The following is a 22,215-nucleotide window of genomic DNA, read 5'->3' on the forward strand; positions in this document are numbered from 1 at the left end:
ATTTACCGCATATTGCTGAGCAGTTGATAAAGAGAGAAGACTTTAGCTGTTACTGCCTTGGGAAGAATTGCTGTGTTGGGGAATTCTTAGCTGGCAAATCTGGTTTCTTTGCCACACAAGGGGCAGAAGTACACTGGTAGACATTTCTGTTTCTTGCTGATGTAGGGACTGTTTTAAATCTTAGTCTGGAATGCTAACAATGAAGAGCTTTCTACTTGTGTAGGACTGACAAGCCCAGAGTATCACAACAAGCTTCCTATTACCCACCTACAGGGATATTGAAATAGGACCTGATATGACGAGTGGTGGAATGTGCAATGTTTCTTTATTTTATAAAATAACATTAGAAAGCAATATTCCTTTCCCTCAATTATGCAACTAGATGCATGTGGATTTTTGGAGTTCATACTGCCTTAGATAGAAGGAGTGTAATCTGTTGCTCCTTAATATGTTGTGTGGATTTAGGACAATTGTACTCAAATTCTCCTGGTTTTGTTTTTTTTTTTTTGTTGTGACCACCCTGTGAATTTAATAAGGGTGGAATGGGTCAACTTTTTAAAGAAACTTCTTAGTAGGTACTTTTCTTGTTTTCTAAGAATTAGTAGATTTTCAGTAAGTGAAGACACAATTAGGTTTTCTGAGCTAGAATTATTAATAGAAATTACTGGTAAGTTCTTTGGGAGGATAATGCATTTATAAAGAAAAAAAATTCATTTGTGTCAAATTATAAAATGTGCCAGGATGCAGGGGAAGAGGCAGTGGCTGGTGAGTAGGATCCTCTTCGGAAAACAGGGAAGATATGGTGGACTTTTCTTTTTAAGTTTGTGTCACATAGTGATCTTAGGCCATAGTTAAAAAGAGAATTCCTCACCTGCTGCTGAAAGAGGCCAGACCAGTGGAAACTTGACTAGGTTTCTCTTTGCTTAGGCTCCTGAACCTACTTAATTTCGCTTTTGATTAATAAGCTTTGTTCCCCACTGCAAAACTTGGAAGTCTTTTTAAGTTATGGGTGCTAAATTTTGAAAGTATTGATCAATTTAGGTTACAGGGGAGCTCTGGAGCTCATAGAATTCCATGCTATGGCCAAAAGCAGTATTAACTTGGAACTTGCATGTGTTTGCTTGAGTCCTTCTACCATTGTTTTCCAAGTATCTCCAAGACTGAAGATTCCACAGTCTCTTTGGGCAACCTGCTTCAGTGTTTCACCACTCTTTTAGTAAAAAGACTTTTAAGATGTCTGGTGGGATGGCAGAAGAAAAGGGAAGAGGAAATGGCTTGAGGAGTGAGTGGGGTAGCAATTTTATGACCTCAGGTACATCTCAAAATTTATGTACATTTTTATATTTGAAGGAGTTGGGGTGCATACTTTGCATAAATGCAGTGGAGTCAGATTTGGTGTTACATCCGTGTTTGTTGGGAACTCTTTTGTTGACCTTCTTCAAGTCCTTTGCTGGATAGTTGCAGTGTGAAATCCCTCAGTGTGAATTCTCTCTGTTGTAAAAAGAGAGGGAGTTAAGCTATTCTTAGTAGTTGATCAGTAATGTTGCCACTTTTTTACTTTCTTGACTGTGAAATATTTTTCTAGGAATTTTGATGAAGTAAGATGGTTGCTCTGTTGTTACACTGCTACCTTTCTAGCTGCTTTCTATTGAATTCATTTCTGTCTGGGGAGCTTGCTTCCTAGAATATCAAGGTCTTCCTAAGCTTCTGGGATTTTGATTCATAGGGTAGAATTGGCACCTGTGTATTTCTTAAAACTTTCTGAAACTTTATTTGTGTTTGTTTGTATGAAACCATCTGGAGAGAATACTTGGTGTTTGTGAAAACTAGTGGAACTTTGGGTTGTCCCCAGAACAGACTATCTCTTCTGACATTTCTCTAGAGAGGAAATGTGTGACTGTTTGAAAAAATAGTTTGAAGAAAAATGGAAAAATGTGTAAAAACTGTACTTCTTGCTTTCTAAGCAGTTACACAGGGTTGAACAGGCTGGAAAGCAATAGCATATGTGGGTCAGTTATTTAGACAAAATCTAGTGTCCTACAAATTAATTTGAATTTAATTAAATATAATTAAATAGTGGAGCTGTGCAAAAATACTTTATTTAAACTCTGTCACTGAAGTGGCAGAGGTTATAAGAAGATAATAGGAAATACTACTTTTTTTAGTAAATTGATGCAATTTGGTGCAAGTTTGGGATGGATTTGTTCTAGTTGGCAATTGAGAAGAACTTTTCTTCATGCAGTACATGGAGTGCTTGAAGAGTTTTAACATTACTGTGTTTGATCTCTTTAGATGTAGATGATACCTTTACTATTTGGATTAAAAGATGTGAAGAAACATTAAACGGTAAGAAAAAACACATTTACTTCATAAGGGATTTGATTTGCCCTGTGCTTTGAAACTGTGTCATGTTTTTCAAAGATTCACCAGTTTCCTCTTACTTAAAATAATGTTTTTTTAAAAAAATCCCACTCAGAGCACTCGTGTACTTCAGATTTAGAGGAACATTAATATTAGGTTTTTAGTGTAATAATTAGCTGTGACAGGGGAGTACCTATTTGGAGTTCAGACAATCATAATTAATTTTAACTTACCTTCATACACAACTGCAAACTAATTTTAACTGTAGAAGCGTGTGTCACCTTGCTGTCTAAAAACCGACATCAAAATAAATTTTCAAGTCTTACAGAATATAAAGTTGGAAAGAGGTGGAAATTTGGTGTCTTATCTGTGATAGTCACTGAGTGTGAGTATAGTTTCCTTTCATACCATCTTTCAGACAGACACCCCTGACAACTTATCGACGGTGCTTAAACTGTGGATTTTAATGAGACAGAACAGAGTGACCGATGTAGTTTTTTCCTCTGCCTGTTGTGACTTTCCCTCCTCTTTGTGGTGCACACTGGAGAACAGGACAGTAAAACAAGTTCGTGTCAACCTGTTCACTAAAAGCCAAATAAAGCAGAACCCTTTTGTGTTGCATAGGAATGAAAAAAATTCTGCTTTGTGAGATATTTTTGCCAAGTTAAATTTTATTTGGAGAAATTAGTTAAGTGATTGGCATGCACAGTCTTACTTGTAAAGAGTTATCTTGGGTGACAGCGTTCTCTGCCCTCTCAAGGGCATTATCCCGAATATTCACTGTCTTGTCTTTTTGAGCCATTTTCTTAATTCTCTGATACACTAGCAAAACAAAACCAAACCACCAACAAAACAACAACTCTGATTTTTTTCATTACAACTTAATATTCCTTTTTTTTGATCTTTCTCTCTTTTTGGCAGCGTGCGTTATAAACAAGCAAAGAGAAAGTTTGTTTCTTTTCAAACATTTAATCTGAAGTTTAAATTTTTAAATTTTAAAAATTTTAAATTTAAATTTTTAGGAAAAAATATTTAGAAGAGGGGCTACTGAACTATAGTTTAGATGCAAGTATTACAATATATATTTTAGGTCATACAAGTGAATTTCTCTGCCAAATTTTCATCTCATTCCTCAGTGAAGTTTGCCTAGCATGACATAGAAATTTGATGAGAACTTTGTGCTCGCCCTATAGATGGATGGGTGATAAGCCTAGTGCAGACTCCCAGAAAGTGATTTTTTTTTTTAAAACTCATGTTTGCTGTGATGTTGCTTTGATTAAAAAAGGTCTGTATTGGCTTCTCGTAAGTGAGGAAAAGTAATGGAAATTTTGTTCATTCAGTTAATCAGAACATGCTTTATCTTAGAGTTGTTCCTTTACATAAGTTGCTGATTGAAGTCTGGTTAAAAAGTAGAGTGTCATAAAAGCACAGTACTAGAGGTAGAACTGACATGTTTTTAAGTCTTCTACTGTTGCGACTGGAGTAAAGGCAGGATGTCTGGAGTAACTGAAGAAAGCTACAATAAGATTATGCCTCATAAGTTCAATATGTCTCTTTCTGAAAGTGCAACTCTTTTCTTTCTGCAGCATCACAAACAGATTTGGTAAGATGTTTTCCTTAATATGTTTATTATCTCGATTTCTTTGTTAAGCTAAAGCATACTTTTGTGCTTCAGTGGTTTTCCAGGCATTAAAAATAATCTTTTTTTATTATATGCAATTCTAAATATTTAATTTTTCTTCTAAACATGAGTGCTTTTATTTGAGACTCAGGTTGCAAAATTTGAACCCTGAAAACCCTTAGGAATGGCATACAAATCTGGCAATTACTGTATGTTTATTGAGTTAAATTTTAACTTTCTGGGTTTCCGTCTGAGGCCTAATTTACAAATTAACCAGCTCATGGTGTCGGTACTAACTTAATTGGGATTGTTAGAAAGTAACTTTATTTTTCTCAAAGCTTGCAAGTGGGTTGTGGAGGCTTTCATTCTGCTATAATGTGCTCAGCTTTCGGGGGTTTCTTTATTGGAAGTATTCATAAGAAATGTTAACATTGACCTCTCCTTTTGTTTTTTCTTGAGACAAAAAAAGAAAGGCAGTTTGCATTGGGTGTTCTTCTCCCTCTTTAATAGTTACTTATATTTTTTATATTTTAAGAATAGGGTGGAGAAAGTGTACAGAAAACATGGTGATTGTATGTAATGACAAATCTCAGAGTTAAAAGGTTTTTATGTTTAAAGATTGGACCTTGAGCTTTTAGACGTATTTCAGGTTTCCTTCATGATTTATAGATTAACAACCTAGTCACTATATGTTTTTCAGGTATACATCTTATCCAGGAAGAAGGGAGTTAAAGATGAACTTAACTATTTATAAAATGACTGACCAATATATTCTGAGTTACAGATTGACATATTTAATGTAAATTGAAACTTTTTTAATCTGGCATAAATGGCTAGGAGAGCAGTGAAGAGCTTAATGGTCATACAAAAATCAAGACAAGGGGAGCAGTTGAAATCAAGAAAAGGGGAGCAGTTGATATGAAAATTATTTGTGTCTTTGAAAAGTACTTCATGGTATATTTTCACTTACACTGATGTAACTTTCTTTCCAACTGAATATGCTTCAAGTAGAATATGCAGCAGCAACCTCTGCCACCAAAGATCAAGTAAGTTGACTTCAGCTTTACCATGAGATTTAAAATAATTGACATATAACTGCTCTTTGGCTTGGGGATTGGAGAAGCAAGATAATGACTGTAGAAATTTTTTGGGGGTAACTTTAAAAACATGGCAGTCTAAGTGAAGTCTTTCTCAGTGTCATCACTTTTGTTCAGACTGAATGGTACTTTCAGGAGAGTTAAACCTCACTGGATAGAGGGCAGTAGCATAAGCATTCTGGCTTCTGTTTCTTATTCTCATGCTGAGCTTAATTCAAAGCCTGTCCCATTGTACCTAGTGTAGGTAATGTTTTTAAGATCCTGAACTAAAAAGTGTATTCAATTTATAGAAGCCAAACAATGGTTAAGAAAGTGATCTAATTTTGATAATGCTGCTTGATTTAAAAGTTATTTGTTCTTTAACTAGTTATCTTGTCAATTTTGCAACTGCTTTTTCAGAGGAAGGGGAAGAAATCTTCCTTTATGTCTTCTCTCACCCATTAACAACCTACATGAGGTACTGCTGCAGGTTTTGCTATTCATCTGTTTAGCTCTTTGCAGTCAGTTTTTCCCTTTTTTTCTTTTTTTAGATATGACTGGTACCAAACAGAATCTCAAGTAATTGTGACTATAATGGTCAAGAATGCGCAGAAGGATGACGTCAGTGTGCAGTTTTCGGAGAAAGAGGTGATTTGTATCGGTTATTGATATTTATCCCTGAATTGCCTAAGATGTAGTACTTAAACCAGTGAACATTATGTGCTGTAGTAGCATGAAAAGAATGGTATGGTACGGATGGTCTTCTCTCTGAGCTTGTTTTGTGTACAGTTAAACTGTATTTGTACATGTGCCCCGTCAAGTGAACCTGGATCAATGTCACAGCAGTGTCCATAGGACTGATACACAAGCAGTAGTGTGCTGTGCATGCTGTAGGGGAACATCTGGTTTTCAGCTGCCTCTGTGTTGGGGGGGATAGGGGAAAAAGTGGTCTGGACTTAAATGTTAGAGTACACATGCATCTGGAGTGGCAACAGACAGATGAGGTATTCTAAAAATAGGTATAAATGAGTAATATCTTGTTTTAGGACAATTATAGAAAAATAATGAACATTGGTCACTGGGATTTTTTTACTTTTGACATCACTAAAATTGTTCATAGCAGCAAAATATGTATTTTAAGGAAGTGCAGTAATCTCTTCAATTAAATGCCGTATGTTGTACCAATGAAGTTCATGTTTAATTTAGCTGAGAATGTTGAAGAGTTAGGTTCTTAACTAAGTTGATACTTCATGAACTGCTAGAAATAGTTAGTTGTTATTATCTGCTTTAGGTTGTTAAAATTGTGTGAGCACTTGCCATGTAGTTTACATATATTAGAAGAGAAGTTGCAGATTGTTTTCATGTTCCACTATTAACATATTGATACTTCATTTGCTGAATAATTGTTTCCCCAAAGAGCACAAATCAAGCTGACAACGTAACAGGGGTTTTAAATACTTGTGGCAAGAAGTGAAATTTCCTGTTCATTTTCTACTATATTTTAGAAACAACATGTCAAATAATGCAGTAATTTAATGACATCACCTGAAATTATATTAATTTAATCACTTGATGATAATCTTGGTGCCAAATGACAGTCCTTTACTTGAAAATGGAACTGCTGCCAAAGATGACCTGATATGTTTTTTTAACTTTTAACAGGTGAATGCATCAGTGAGACTTCCATCAGGCGAAAGCTTCAACTTAAAGCTTGATCTTCTTCATTCTGTAGTGCCAGAGCAAAGTACATTTAAAGTGCTTTCAACAAAGGTAAGCTTCTTAAAGTGTAAATTATCTCTTTGACTGTTCTGATTTTGAAATAGTTTCTGCTCCATCTCTGCAATAGTTATAATATCTTGCTTTTCATATAGGAATGCTTTTTCTTTCTTCAAGGTGCCTTTCAGGTAGTGAGAGGCTTTCTAAACTTGTGCAAATATCAGAAATAGTAATATGACGGTGCTTATTGAAGTGCAAATGATGGAGTTATGCTGAGGATTCTTTCACTTGTTGCTGTAGAAAGAAGACTGTGATCTTCATGATTAAAATAGAGGTATTAGGAAAGTATGAATGCCTTTTTGCAAAACTTTCAGGAGACAGTATTGCCTTGTGAACCACTGTTACCTTTTTGTGCCCAAGAAATAAAAGTCAGACTTTGAAAATTTCAGTGTTGAAATAGTTCTTTACGCTTTTATGACTTCTTCCTGGTAAAGGTTAACCATGAGATTAACTGCTCATGGCTTTTCAAGAGAGTGCATTCCATGCTGTTGGTGGAAACAGTACATGCTTGGAGACACTTGAAACTTGCATGGTATGAGGGAATGCTTCTGTCTCAGCATCCTGTTTGTTCTGTATTACCAGTATAGAAAAATCAGAAACAGTCAGTGGTCTGGCATAGCATTTATTCTTGGCATAACCAAGGCAGATATGTGCTTTATCCACTGACCCAAGCCTCAATCCCTGGTGCTGGAATGTGATGTTGATTCTTCCCCTGTGTTTCAGTAGCGGTTCTGCAGAGCTTATGGAAATTCTCTTGTGTACTCGTGTTCCATTTTACCTGTTTCCTTCTCAGAAAGGTACCTGTAATAGTTCTTGCATCATTTCAGGGACAAGGGACTTGAAGATGGCGTGAGAGGATTATCACAGAAAGTTGGTCTTGTTTTTTCAGTCCTTGCACTAAGGAAGCCAGGCAGGTTGTGCGATTGAACCATGTGCGCTCTTACGCTGTGGGGAGTAAGTGAAGTTCTCAAAGTATGTAGAAAATCTGCCAGTCCATTAGTATTTATATAAATTTGAGTGGAATGAGCACGAACCTTGTCAAGAAGGGTAGCTGTGAGGTCCTGTTTGCCTTATGTTCTTACCCAGCTTGTGTTACACTTTTCCTTTTGTCTTGAAGTTTACTGTTACTTTCTTAGGAAGCATCTACATGCTGCACTGTGAAATTCACTTTGTCTTTCTACACTGCCATCTCTAGCCTGGGTTTATCTCTGAAATAATCTCTAGTAGTCTAGAGCCTGGTTTAGGTTGATGTTCCAAAAGTAGGCTGAAAGCGTTAGTTATGTTCAGGCAGTGTCTGAACGGTAAATATTTTGCATTTACTTTTCAAATGTTCCTAAAGATTTGTGAGAGAATATTTTTGAGATTAAATGGGATAAGAGGGAACACAGAGGGTGATCTAACTACAGAAGTCAGTGCTTCAACATGTTCTTATTTTTGCAGAAAAGAGTAGTATAAGGCCATCCGTGAAGGCATAGTGAAGGAATACAGTTTAAATGATGCCCCAGCTGGTTCCTGTTCCGACCACCAGATGGAGTCTGGCTGAAGAAAAAAAAATTAAAAGCAGGTCTATGTTAAGCATGCAAAGACTTCTTTACAGGTTTAGAATATTTTACTTTGAAAAATATTAAGCACTTTAGCAATGGTGCAGCCTTGGTATTTAAATGATAGAAATGCAGATTTCTTTTCTTAGGTTTTGTGTATGTACTTTGTTCTTATGAGCAGTATGGGAAATGTGCAGTTATTTGAATAAACTATCTAATTGATTAGAACATCTCAAACCCTTCACAAATTATTTTTTTAGTGTTTACATGAAGTCCTTTTGTAAGGACTTTGAAAGAGAGACATAATCTCATAATCTTCTCAATTATATGAACTTTTTACTACACACTATTAAAGACATTGAGTTTTCATGGGATAGAAACAGATCTATTCCTGTGGATAAATAATTTCAGGTAAGAATAACTGCATTTGTTCACACTACTTTATTTTGTGCTGCTGCTTTGAATGTGTGAGCCATGTTGCCATTAGCGTTATGTAGTCTTCACTGGGCAACAGTCTGGCCTTTTTTTTTCAATTATATCAGGAAATAGATGAGGAAACAGTGAAATGTATGAGCAGGTTATGTGGTAGATAGTTTAGGTTTCCCATGAACTTTGTAAAACTAATAAATTTAATGGATAAAAGATGAAACAACAGAAGTGGCAGATAGTAGAACAATCCTGTGTATTTTGGAACTAAGAGAAGCAATAGAGGGCTTCCTTGATACTGCTTGAAATTGATCATCACTTGCCAAATGCAAAGGCATAAAGGTAAAGATGCAAATTCAGGAGGAGAAAATAGCCTGAACTGTATTTGCAGAACTACAAATTCTAAAGTAACTACAAAGAGCAGAGAGAACTTCAAGACTCTGGGATTGGTTCTTTCAGGGAGCGTTGACAGTGGTGAAAAATGCAGTTGATTGCATAAGAATTGTTTCTGTTCCATCAGTGAAATTAAAATTATACCTTTCAATCAATCCATGCTGTGTCTCGCTCTGAGATACAAATTCTGTTTGGAAAAGAACAGAACTAGCAAGTGGTACAGAGGTAGCATAAATAGATGTTTTGAGCTGTTTGAATGATTTCTGTTTGAGCAGAAGTAAATTAGTGTTTATCATCTGCAGACTTTGACTTCAAGCTGTGAGTTAGAAGAGGAAAAATATTTGATGCCAACTCAAGAACAGCGTAATATGTGGGCGAAGTCCACTTAAGAGAAAAAAATCTTACATCTCTTTCTTCATGCATTCTCTAGTGTTGTATATTCACCAAATTTCAACAGTTTTAGAGATGATACAGGCTGCCTCTAATAGTAACTGTATGTGTTACTGCCATACTTGAGGCCATTTTTATTTTACCTAATTCAAAAGTTTATCTGCTGTTCAGTAGATAACACTACCTGGAAGTTCAGCTTTGAGATAATTATGGCTCCTACTTGCATTTAGTTTGCAAGTTACTTAGAATTACCTGGTGTTGTTCAGCATATAATTCTGATGATCTAAAGCTTCAGGTTAGTGTTTGTGTGAGAAAATGCTGAATACCACCATACTGAGCCATTTTCTTGAGGGTATTGGTACAATCTGCATAGCACATTGTACATGAACAGCACAGTAGATAGATCATAACTAAATCAATTGATGTTATTGGTTGTACTCCTTATCTGTCTGACTATAGTAATCTGATCAAGCAAAAAATAACAACTCCTCCAAAAAGCAGCATATAAATTTGAAATTTGTGTCTTAAAAATGGAAGCTGACCTCGTGTTTGTATGTAGCATGGCTTTGTATACCATAGATAGGATTTTGTGTGTTCTGGTGGTCACCCTCAGTTGTGTTCTGGTGTTGGGTGACGTGGGAGAAAAACTTCCACGCTGAAAACTGCTCGTTGCATTCAGCATTTAATAGGAGGAAGGTACTTTTAATGGTACTACTTGGTTTTTTACTTCTTTCCAGGAGGGGGAGCCAAAATATAAAGGCTGGACCAAGTTTGCTCTTTGGAAGTTGTGTATGTGCAGTTATCCTGTAGCAAAGTATACGTACTGTCATCATTCTTCCTTCATAAAGGGAAAAAAGGCATAAAAACTTTAAATGAGTAACTAATATGTTTAAGACAAAACTAGCTGATCTGTGTCTGTCCAGAAAATTTGTCAAAGAAGTGGAAATGCACAAACAGTGTAAGGATTTCTAAGTTCCCTTTCTTTTCCCTCTTCTGTTCAGTCTATCAGTCCATGTATTTGGGATTCCAGGGGAATACTCTGCAATGTTTTCTTAAAAACTTGTGTAATATGAGCAGTTTTCCCAGGTCTTCTGATGTGTTTTATGTGATGCCTGGGGTTTTCTTCTCCTTAGACTTGAAGGGGAGAGTGAAGATGAGTATGTACTTATAGCACATGTGTTTATGAGCTTGAAGGAAACTTGAGCTGGTGCTTTCTCTATTTCTCCCCATCTACAAATAGTCTAGGGTCAATTACTATGAGTTCTCAGTTTTTAGTGGTTTGGGCTTTGTGCAAGCACTGACTTGCAGCAATTTAGAGCCATTTGAAAAAGTCATAAAAGGGGTTGCTTTACCTTAGAACTGTCCTTTAATTACAGATCAAAGTTGTGCTGCAAACAGGGGAGGTGTTAGAAATCTTCAACCTCTTTTACGGTTGACATTTGTTGCTTAATAGAGATGTCTGAGCTGGAAGCACAGCAGCTTCATGCCAAGAATATGGTTGTGTTCATCAGTGGAATGTTGTTTTTTAACTCAGACCAATATTTTGCTTTGCAAACTCTGAAATATCCTGTGAAGCTAACTGGAACTGATGCTAGTTGCTGAATGTAAAGAAAAAGACAAAGAGTGGAACTATTTCACACGCTCTTGGTCTGTCATCAGAGTCTCTATTCAGAGGCCCGCGTACACAAATAGATAAGCAGAGGAACAGATTTATTTTAACTGAAGTTGGTTCTTACTGTTGTAGTCCAATCCTTAAAAGATAGTTTCTTGGTTTGGATATTTTCATTAAATTGCTTGCAGGCACTTGAATGCATACATTTGTTGCTCTTGTGTATTTGTTTTCTCTGTGTGGCTTTCATGCAGATTGATATCTCCCATTCTTGCACATTTTCTATAAGTTGTAAACTGATAGTTAATATGAGTTAGGCACTTTTCTGAAATATCTTACATCTTTTAGGCAGGTGTAGTTGGAGCAATTTCCTGGACAGACCATAAGAAAACCTCCCCAATGATTGGTATGATATTTACTTGGCTCAAAATAACTTTGATTTTTTTTTTCCTTATGTATGAATTCAGATGGATGTGAGGCAAATTTAAACTTCCTAATACTCTGAGAACTGAAAGCATAGAAGTCAGTGCCCATGCTTTATTTAAATGCATAAAAGAAAACTATGCATAAGGGTTTTTATCTGTCTTGAGAAAAGATGAATTTAAGAACTATTGGGATAGTGATGGTTTACATGCACTGGGATGCAGTGACATATGGCTTTAGAATACCTAAATGATCTGTATTGCTTCTTCTCTGAAATTCAAAAATGTAATAAGTGTTGGCAATATATTACCAGTAGGAGGAAACTTGAACCTTTTTTACCTCAGTGCTCTATAGTACATGCCTGGCAAAGAAAATGAAGGGCACATGATAAATCCCTTCTGTTGCAGTATACTCCCTATAGAATAAATTTCTTAATTATCATTTATGCATGATAACACTGTAGAGTTCATTTCATCCTAATATGTTTAGTTTCAAGTTACGGACCAAAGATCTTGGAATTTAGACTATAAGCGATATATAAAAGGTTTTTGAATAACTAGGATACCAAAACTGTAAGTGCATGTGCTCTTAGCACTAAGTTTGAATAGGTCATACATTTTTAGAAGACTGCTATTTTGTCCTACAAAATTCATGAGATGACCGTAAAAAAGGACAGCTCTAAACATTTAAAATTTACAACTTGGCCAAGGCAGTCAGTAGTTCAGTAAATAATGAAGTAGTTGATTAGAAACCCTGAATTCTTATTTTCACGTGTTTGATATTGCAGAACATCAGAATTGAAAAGGGTATTTTTCATGGATCTCAAAATCAACAACTGAACTGCTACTTAAGCTTTGCCAGTTCTGATTTCCTTCATCCATCTGATCAGAGCTTGACAGAAATTTGTCAAGTCCCATAGCATGGACTGTAAAATATAAAAAGAAAAGTAGAAATTAGAAAAAAATCTTGCAGCTTATCAGTGTACACCACAATCTCCTTTTAGGGAGGAAGATAAAAATTCTTTCCCTTTTAATGTATCTCAGTTAAACTGATGATGTCTGTCCCAGAATGTGAGTTCAAGTGAAATCTAGTTCACTGGAGGTTTAAACTTTAGCAGAAACCTAGAAAATTAATGTTGGCTAATTAGTGTTGTGTTGATCTTTAGCAAAAGATAAATGGAGAAATTATTTCTTTAAAATATATTAAATGCTCTTTTACACCAATCATGTTAAGTAAGGGGTTTTTGTGTTTTTTTACTGTCAATGAAATGGTTCACGATAGCTTTTGAGAGTAACTCTGTGACATCTTTTCTGATAGCTAGCACTTGGATTAAGCTGCAAACATCTGTATCTAAATCTCTGACAGGCTTTAAAAAATTGAATACTTTTATGACTAGAAAACTCTGAGTAGAAATTTACCTGTGTCTCTTCCCTGTGGGTGGAATTTCTTCTAGACAATAGATCCCCCATTTGACCCTCTTCTCAGAGGGTTAGATTTCTCTCAAGACAGTATTTCAAACAAGTAGTGCATGAATTACTATCAAAATTCCATGTTTCTTTTCCTCTTTGCTTTGCTGTCTTTGAACCCCAAATACAAGGGACTTAAAAGAGAAAGTTTATTATATCTGCACTGGAAGTTTTTACAGACTTGGAGTACTGTGTCCAGTTTTAGGCTTCCCAGTGCAAGAAAGGCACTAGTGCAGTGGAGCAAGTCCTAGTGGAGGGCTACCAGGATGGTCAGCTGGCTGCACAGCATGAGCTACAAGGAGAAGTTGAGGAATTAGGCTCGTCCTTAAGTGGCATGCAAAGCATTTAATTTGCAGTTAAATTTTTCTGTATTTTATTCTAAAGTTGGCACAAGGCACACAGGCATACGTTTTATGAAATATAAATGTTAAATCAAAGGAGTTGGCAAAGTGTTGATGTATTTCTCTTGCTCAAATGAATTTTTTTCAAAGGGGAGAAAAAGCTAACAGTACTTGTGTGCTAGATATGACACAAATGTCCGTACTGATGTGTTACTTTTCTGTGTGATAGCTATTAGTATCTGTTTTAAAACATTCATTAAAATGTATTTATTGCCATTTGTGCTTATAATTGGGACTTGCAAAGTTGTTCTTCCTTGGATCAAATAAAGCTCTCAAGTTGAAGAAATATGTGCCTTCAGAAGCAGAGTTTCATAGCTTTATAGTTTTGGAAAATGTGGTTGTATAATGGTATGAAGTTAATGATTTCCCTAGTTTTGCTCCTGCCTGCCACTTGGCCTAATGAGTAACTTCAATTGAAGTGGATGGAATAGATGGGGTAGAAGTTTAATCATGTCAGAAATACGTTCTGTCTCAGTCCTTCAGCTGTCTATACTTGTAACTTGGTAGGGTTGAAATGGTTTAGATTTAAGAAATCTGCATCTTACACTGGGAATTAGTTTGTATCATTTGCTTTTCTTTAGGGATGTTTGTCATGTGGTATTGGCTTAGGAGCAGTTTCAGAGAGGAAAGTGGAAGAGCTAGCAGATTAAAAAAGGAGAAGGGGAATTACTGCAGCAGCAAAAGTAAAGTTCTTTCTTAGTTTCTTTTTTTTATGCATGGGCACAGTACTCTGGGGAATAGCCAAAGGTCTTTATAAGGGCTCTTTGAGGTGTACTGTATTCTGACTAGAAAAAAGTCCACGTTTAGTAGCTTACATCAAGCATTGTGTTGCATTAGAGGTCATATTTGGTGTGGATGAAATAGTCTGTACTTGAGATACCGAAAGATACTTATGGAAAGCCTGAAGTGTAAGGGCAAGAGAAGATAGTGAAAGAAGAAACAGAGAAACTGAAGAGGTATAGGGCTGAGAATTTCAGTATCAAGCATTTGCTTTTTTTTTAAACGCAGCCAGGGACGCGCTAATAATCAGAGTGTCAAAATTAGAGCCTCCTCAACTTAAATACGCAACCCAAGTGATAATAGGGTTTCCTCAGGTTGAGAAGAGTTTACATAAGCAGAGGAGAGACAGGTTCTTTTAAATTAATACTTACTTGTTGCTTGTAACTAATTAGTGCCTTTGTAAGTAGCTAATTAACTTAAATGTTTGACTCATGAGATCCAAATCCATTGGGGGAAGAAACCCTGCTAGTGCTGCCACTTGTGGAACTACGTGATTGTCTTATATATAGATATACAAATTTCTTTTGCTTCCTTAAGCTAATGGCAGAGCATTAAATTTATGAGTGTAGGTGCTAAAAATTAAACTTTTAGGTTGTAATTTCCAAAGTGATTTTAAAAAAGTCCAGTGGAGGCAGCTTTGCTGAGTTCTTTTGTTTTATTGAAGAATAATTATTGGCACAGTTTGAATGCTTCTTCTGCACAGTTTAACAGAAATCTCTGCATCCTTACAGATTGTGATAATAAACTCTGGAATACAGCCCTTCTTTAGGGACAGTAGGTTGGGCATCAAGACCTAACACAATATTTTAGTTTTATTTGGTTATTTTTGGTTCTACAACTTTATTTTAAAAACACATACTCTGATACTTTGTAAAGTGGCTAAAAACATTGAAAATCCAACGGATTCAGGGAGTGGGAAGTCAAACATATGGGGATGTTGGACTTACAAATTTACTGAAACCCTCCCCTGCCTTGAAGGGCATTCCATACCTCATGTCTTAAACTTTTTGTTGTTCTCAGTACAAGTTAGTTGTGGAAATTAAATATTTAAGCTTGCGTAGAGAAACGGTAGCTTCCCCAGGGGGGGAAAAAAAGAAACAATCATAAATGAATATTCTGATTCTTAAAATGCGGCATGATTGCAGACATGGAAGCTTTGAAACTTCAGTGAGCTCATTTCATTATTGCTTACCAGTGATTGATTCGAAGAATGGATTAAATAAAGTTAAAATTTCAGATCAGCATGATGCTGTGCAAGGAGCTTGCTGTTTGAATCTGAGCTTAGCTCTTACAGTGGTGCCTTTGTTCCTGGGTCTGCAGGGATCCCCAGGTTGTAGTGGCTTTGGATAGAACTAAGAACTTGCCTCTGCTGAGCTGTTCACAAATAAGGAACTGCTGAAGTTTAGTAAGCAATTTCGGTTAATTAATAGCATCACATGAACTTTGTGACATTTCCTTAAATGAATTGGAGTGACGTTAGACAGTCCTTGTTTTGCAGACATTGTTTTGCAACTTCGTAACCCTGTAACCAAAGGAGAAGGTTAATTACAAAGAAACATTTCCGTATGGTTGTCTAAAGGGATTATATGTAGTTGTGAATAATTTTATTTCTCCTATGGTAGTTGCAACCATATCCATTTTTAATTGCCAGTTTTGTCAATGAATACTAGACAGTTTTCTTCATAGCTGTGTTTGTTCATTGAACCAAATGAACACAGCTTCTGAATTTCTCCAGTGGGAAGATCTGCATAGTCTCAGGGTGTTTCTCTGGTTTGTGTACTACACATCAAACATGAAATGTTTTGGTAAATGAAATGTAAACTTAGATAAAGTTGGATTTTGTAGTCTTTGAAAACCGCTGTTTAATTACTAGAGTTGACTGGCAAGAAAGGGATGCTTGAAAGATAATATCACCTTGGTGCCTGGCAGCGTAGAGACATTGGAATTGATCATTACTTTTGGGATACCATAGTTTACAAAAAAAATTAAGTGAATAGTAAACAAAAGAAAGTTAACTGGTTGTAAGCAAAAGGGTACAAAAGCTGTGCAGCCACATAAGAGCTTGGTTAATGTGTGACTTGAACTCAAGTAACTTCATCTTGTTAGGAAGGTAAATCTTGCTACAATACAGGCTTCACATCAGAGGCTCTTTTTCTAAAACCAAATATATGTATTTTTTTACAGCTGCAGGATCCAACTACTTTGGAGCTATTTGACAGAACTGTTTGCCATCTGGATTAAGTTGTTCTTTGTCTCGTGTTTTGTAGGTTGAGATAAAAATGAAGAAGCCAGAAGCTGTAAGATGGGAGAAGCTGGAGGGCCAGGGAGATTCTCCTAAGTTGAAACAATTTACACCAGGTTTGTTCTCTGAAATGTTAAGTATTACAGGGTTTATTTGTATTGAGTTACTTGCAGTTATTAATAGTTTTATGCTAAGTATTGTTAATAAAATCACAGCTTCATATCTGCAATGAAAAGCCTAATATTCTTGTTTTCATTGCTAAGAATTGACAGAAAAAGTCTGCAGGCCAGTACTGAAACACAGGTATTAAATTTAGTCATAACTTTCATTAATCTGATGGATTGTTAAGGATATATGCTTGTCATTAATTCCTCTGGGCTTGTCTCTTTGGCCATCTGTTTTGGTCACTGTTTTGCAGTTTTGTGTATTGTTATGCGCACTGTTGCTCTAATAAGTATTATTTAATTAAGTATTGCATTTCTCATGGAAACGCATGCACCCGCCTCCAAAGGTGTACCTAAATTAACTCTAGCATGTTGGAATATCAGAACCATGCTCGACTGTGCGGATAGTGGACATCCTGAGCGTCGTTCTGCCCTAATTGCCCATGAACTGGCTCGTCTCAACATCGACATTGCTGCTCTCAGTGAAGTTCGCCTTCACGAGGAAGGCAGCCTCAGAGAACATGGTGCCGGTTACACACTCTTTTGATCAGGTAAACCCAGAACTGAAAAGCATCTTTCAGGAGTTGGCTTCATGATCAAAAACTCTATTGTTCCTAAACTCGAAAATCTGCTGACAGGTCACTCTGACTGCATTATCTCCCTACACCTTCCATTACACAACAAGCAACACGTTGTCCTCTTCAGTATATATGCCCCAACTCTCCAAGCTGACCCTGCCGAAAAAGATAAATTTTACACTGACCTGCACGGCCTTACCCAAAAGGTTCCTGCAGATGACAAGATCATTATCCTTGGTGATTTCAACGCCAGAGTAGGTAAGAACTTTGAAGCCTGGAAAGGAGTATTAGGCAAGCATGGTGTTGGAAACTGCAACGATAATGGTCGCCTTCTGCTAGAATTCTGTGTGGAGCAGCAACTCACCATTACTAATACTATCTTTCAACAGAAAAATAGTCTGAAGACAACCTGGATGTATCCTAGATCTAAGCATTGGCACCTCATTGATTATGTCCTGGTGCAACAGAGGGATGTCTGCGATGTCCACCATACCCGCGTGATGCCCAGTGCAGAATGCCAAACAGACCATCGGCTTGTGCACTGTAAATTTCAGTTTTAAATTCAAACCTAAAAGAGGCAGTATCCCAAGGAGGAGACTCCAAGTTAACAATCTCCAATCAGCCACAGTGAGAGACAGATTCCAGGCAAACCTTCAAACTAGGCTCGAAAACCATTCCATAGATTCTACAGATTCCTCTCCTGAAACAATTTGGCACCGTATTAAAAACAGCATCCTGCAATCCTCTGAAGAATCCTTAGGGTTCTCCTTCAAGAAGAACAAGGACTGGTTTGATGAAAACAATCAAGAGATCCAGGAATTGTTGAGGAAGAAAACTGCTCACCAAGCACACCTTACTCAGCCTTCCTGTCACGTAAGAAAAACGACCTTTCGTCTTGCATGCAGCAAGCTCCAACAGAAACTTTGTGACATCCAGAACAAGTGGTGGATCAATCTAACTGAAAAAACTCAATTATGCGCAGATACAGGTGATCACAGAGGATTCTATGAGGCCTTGAAAACAGCATACGGGCCTACATACCAGGTCCAAAGCCCTCTACTCAGCGCAGATGGTCAAACGCTTCTGACAGATAAAACCTCCATTCTGAATCGATGGTCTGAACACTTTCAGACTCTCTTCAGTACTAGCTGTGTAGTTCAAGACTCAACAATTCAGTCCATCCCACAACAACCAGTGAAGGATGATTTTGGATATTGCCCCCACTTTGGGAGAAACCCTTAAGGCTATACAACAGGTGAAAACTGGCAAGACAGCTGGGGTTGATGGAATTCCACCTGAAATCTGGAAACATGGAGGCCAAGCACTCCATGCTAAATTTCACGAGTTTGTGGTGTGCTGTTGGGAACTAGGCAAACTCCCATCAGACCTTCGTGATGCAGTCATCATCACCTTGTATAAGAAGAAAGGAGCTAAATCAGACTGCTCAAATTACCGTGGTATTACTCTGCTTTCCATTGCTGGCAAAATCCTGGCAAGAATACTTTTGAACAGACTGATACCCACTATAGCAGAAGGAATTCTACCTGAAAGCCAATGTGGTTTCAGAGCCGACAGGAGCACCACAGGCATGGTATTTGTTCTCAGACAACTGCAAGAGAAGGGCAGGGAACAGAACAAAGGTCTCTATGTAACCTTTGTTGATCTCACCAAGGCTTTCGATACTGTGAGCAGAGAAGGTCTATGGCAGATTTTGGAACGTTTAGGATGTCCCCCCAAGTTCCTTAAAATGATCATCTTACTTCATGAGGATCAGCGCGGCCAAGTCAGATATGGTGATGCACTTTCTGAGCCCTTTCTAATTACCAATGGTGTGAAACAAGGCTGTGTTCTTGTACCAACTCTATTCACGATCTTTTTCAGCATGATGCTCCAAAGGGCCACAGCAGACCTCGATGATCAGGATGGTATCTACATTAGATACTGTACTGATGGAAGCCTATTCAACCTAAGGCGACTGAAGGCCCACACCAAGACCTTAAATCATCTTGTCTGGGAGCTGCTTTATGCTGATGATGCCACCCTTGTGACCCACACAGAAGCAACTCTACAGCGTTTAACATCCTGCTTCACAGACACTGCTGAGCTCTTTGGGCTGGAAGTCAGCTTAAAGAAGACAGAAGTTCTCTATCAACCGGCACCTCAGGAAGTCTTCCATCATCCCCATATCACCATTGGCCAATCAGAGCTCAAATCAGTCCAGCAGTTTAATTACCTAATTACCTAGGTAGCCTCATCTCCTTGGATGGTAAGATTGACGGAGAGATAGACAGCAGATTAGCAAAGGCATATAGTGCTTTTGGAAAACTCCATAAAGGAGTATGGCATAATAAACACTTGAAGAAAAGTACCAAGATCGATGTTTACAAAGCCATTGTGCTGTCTACTCTTTTATATGGATCCAAATCATGGGTCATCTACCGCCACCACCTGTACCTCTTAGAACGCTTCCATCAACACTGCCTCCATACAATCCTTAAAATCCACTGGTCAGATTATGTGACCAATACATCTGTTCTAGAACAAGCAGCTATCACAAGTATTGAGGCCATGTTACTGAGAGCACAGCTGCATTGGGCAGGGCACGTCTCAAGGATGAAGGACCACTGCCTCCCTAAGATCTTGCTTTATGGTGAACTTGCCACTGGCTGCCGCATGAGAGGAGCCCTGAAGAGAAGATACAAGGATTCCCTGAAACAACATGTCAACCTTGGCCATATTGATCATCATAACTGGTCTACTCTGGCCTCCAGTCAGGAGGCCTGGAGACACACCATCTATAACTCTGCTGTCTCCTTTGAGAACACACACAGGATCACTCTCGAGGAGAAAAGACAGCGCAGAAAGAACCGTGCCTTGCAGAATATACCACCTAAGGAGTCTTTCTACTGTGCCTTTTGCAATCGGACATGTCTATCTCGTATTGGCCTTATTAGCCACCAGTGTGCTTGTAACAGACGTGGATAGAGCCTTTCCCAAATCTTTGTTCGTGAAGCCTAGCCATGATGATCTCATGGAAACTAATACTTTGGAGTTTTTCAAGACAGATTAACAATCTGTCTTTGGGAGAATTTGAATTTCCTGCTTTATTGATTTCAGATATTTTTTTAAATTTAGTTCAACTTTTCCTATGGTTCTGGGTGGCTGTTTGGGTTTTTCTGTCAGCCTCATTTTGACTTTAATTATCTGTGTTGCTGTTGTCCAGCTTTTTTTCATGTTAGGTAACTAAGTTATGTAACTGTTTACTTAAAAATAAACTTTTGTGCTTCTTAGTTTCCTTTATTTTTGTTACTGAGATGCTTATATCATTTAGGAGGAATCCATTTGCATTTTCATCTTCCATTATCATCTCTGATTCATCAGATACATATGTGTCTGTGTTCTCTACCGCCCTAAAAGTCGTGAGAAAACGTTTAGTTAACTAACACTTCTGTTTTCAGATACCCAGCACTTATATCCGTCATCCTCTCACTATACAAGGAACTGGGACAAACTGGTAGTTGAAATCAAAGAAGAGGAGAAGAATGAGAAGTTAGAAGGAGATGCTGCATTAAATAAACTATTTCAGCAAATCTATTCAGATGGTACAGATGAAGTGAAACGTGCCATGAACAAATCATTTGTAAGTCTTCATTCTCTTTTTCTGAAGAAATGTGTGACTTTTGCACACTGGCACAATTTACTAAACTTTGCATCAGTTGGGAAGCCAAGCCATCAGCTGGGCCTATAATGAATGCCTATGGTTCTATTGGAGATATTGGTACAACAACTCTCATTGAAAGCTACAATGTTGTACACTAATGAATGTGACTAAGTCCAAGGTTGTGCTTTGTCACTGGTCTCTTCATTTCAATCAATGTTATCAAAGGAAACAGAGTGTTTGGCTTGTATAGAGCTTGAAAGGATCAAATTCCTCTTGATTGCTTGTATCTACTTTAATTTGTAGTCATCACAGGCAAGAACATGACTCACCCTTCAGAAGTTTCTTGTTAATGAAGTAGCATCTCACTGTGTCCAGTACTGATAACAGTACTGTTGAGCTGAAGATTATGGCTTTGTCAGACTTCATTCTGTATGGACACAGAATTCTTGTGTAATCACTACTCTTTGAAGCTTACTGTGAAATGTGGCTTTTTTATTACTGGAGTTCTCTAGCAAACCAAACAAGCTTTCTCTTGTGTTGCAGATGGAGTCTGGCGGCACAGTTCTGAGCACCAACTGGTCTGATGTCGGTAAAAGGAAGGTAGAAGTAAATCCTCCTGATGATGTGGAATGGAAAAAGTTCTAATCCTATTTTTGATCTTTACCATCCGTGTGTTGCCATAGTCATGTACTGACCACTGTATATGGACATAGTATTCTTGGATTCAAAGCACTGAATGTTCCCTTGAAAACAGAAATTGTCTTTACATTTTGTGTGCTCTAGAAATTCCTTCATCCACAGATGTTAAAGATATATTCAAAAGTGGAGCCCTATTTTTGTCATCTCTGTCTAATTTCTGGAAATTGAGTCAATCAGTCCAAATTTTCTACCGCCTTTATCAGCTCTGCTCTTTGGGATAGGGTGATCTCTAATGGCTGGTCAGGATTTCTGCCTTACACTTGGTGTTTCTGTTCAATAACTTATTAGATCTTGGCAACTTTGGGTAAAAACACTTTTCAACAACAGTGTTAAAATTGTTTGCTCTTTAACTCTGCTAAATAAAACTGTAAATACAACTTTTTCTATATGAAAGTTGCTTTATTTCATTTTTAGTATTCTTGGTTTTTGTTGGGGGAATCACTTAGAACATGTAGGTAAGGATGCGAATACACTGCTTAAAAATACCCTGGCATGTATAGGAGTAAAATGTGCATTCAGGGAAGAGGATGACATTACTATTCTTGATGCAGACACAACATACCCACTTTTGGAGTCCTTCCACCTTGGCGATAGATAGCTGTAGTCAT

The 22,215-nt window shown here is 37.4% G+C and overlaps 1 protein-coding gene across 1 annotated transcript in view; it reads left to right on the plus strand.

Moving 5' to 3' along the window:
• The window catches only part of SUGT1 (SGT1 homolog, MIS12 kinetochore complex assembly cochaperone), a 28,941-nt gene extending 6,948 nt beyond the window's left edge, over positions 1-21,993 (plus strand). The window contains exons 6-13 of the mRNA XM_027720303.2: positions 2,293-2,346; positions 3,948-3,964; positions 4,994-5,028; positions 5,610-5,706; positions 6,721-6,828; positions 16,531-16,621; positions 20,706-20,887; positions 21,452-21,993. Of these exons, the coding sequence (XP_027576104.1) occupies positions 2,293-2,346; positions 3,948-3,964; positions 4,994-5,028; positions 5,610-5,706; positions 6,721-6,828; positions 16,531-16,621; positions 20,706-20,887; positions 21,452-21,553 (686 nt within the window). The 3' untranslated portion in view covers positions 21,554-21,993. The remainder of the gene's footprint in view (positions 1-2,292; positions 2,347-3,947; positions 3,965-4,993; positions 5,029-5,609; positions 5,707-6,720; positions 6,829-16,530; positions 16,622-20,705; positions 20,888-21,451) is intronic.
• Positions 21,994-22,215: the final 222 nt, after the last annotated feature.

This window comes from Pipra filicauda, unplaced genomic scaffold (assembly GCF_003945595.2).
Source record: "Pipra filicauda isolate LSUMZ 115617 unplaced genomic scaffold, ASM394559v2 scaffold28_size6257848_pilon, whole genome shotgun sequence".
Taxonomy (NCBI): domain Eukaryota; kingdom Metazoa; phylum Chordata; class Aves; order Passeriformes; family Pipridae; genus Pipra; species Pipra filicauda.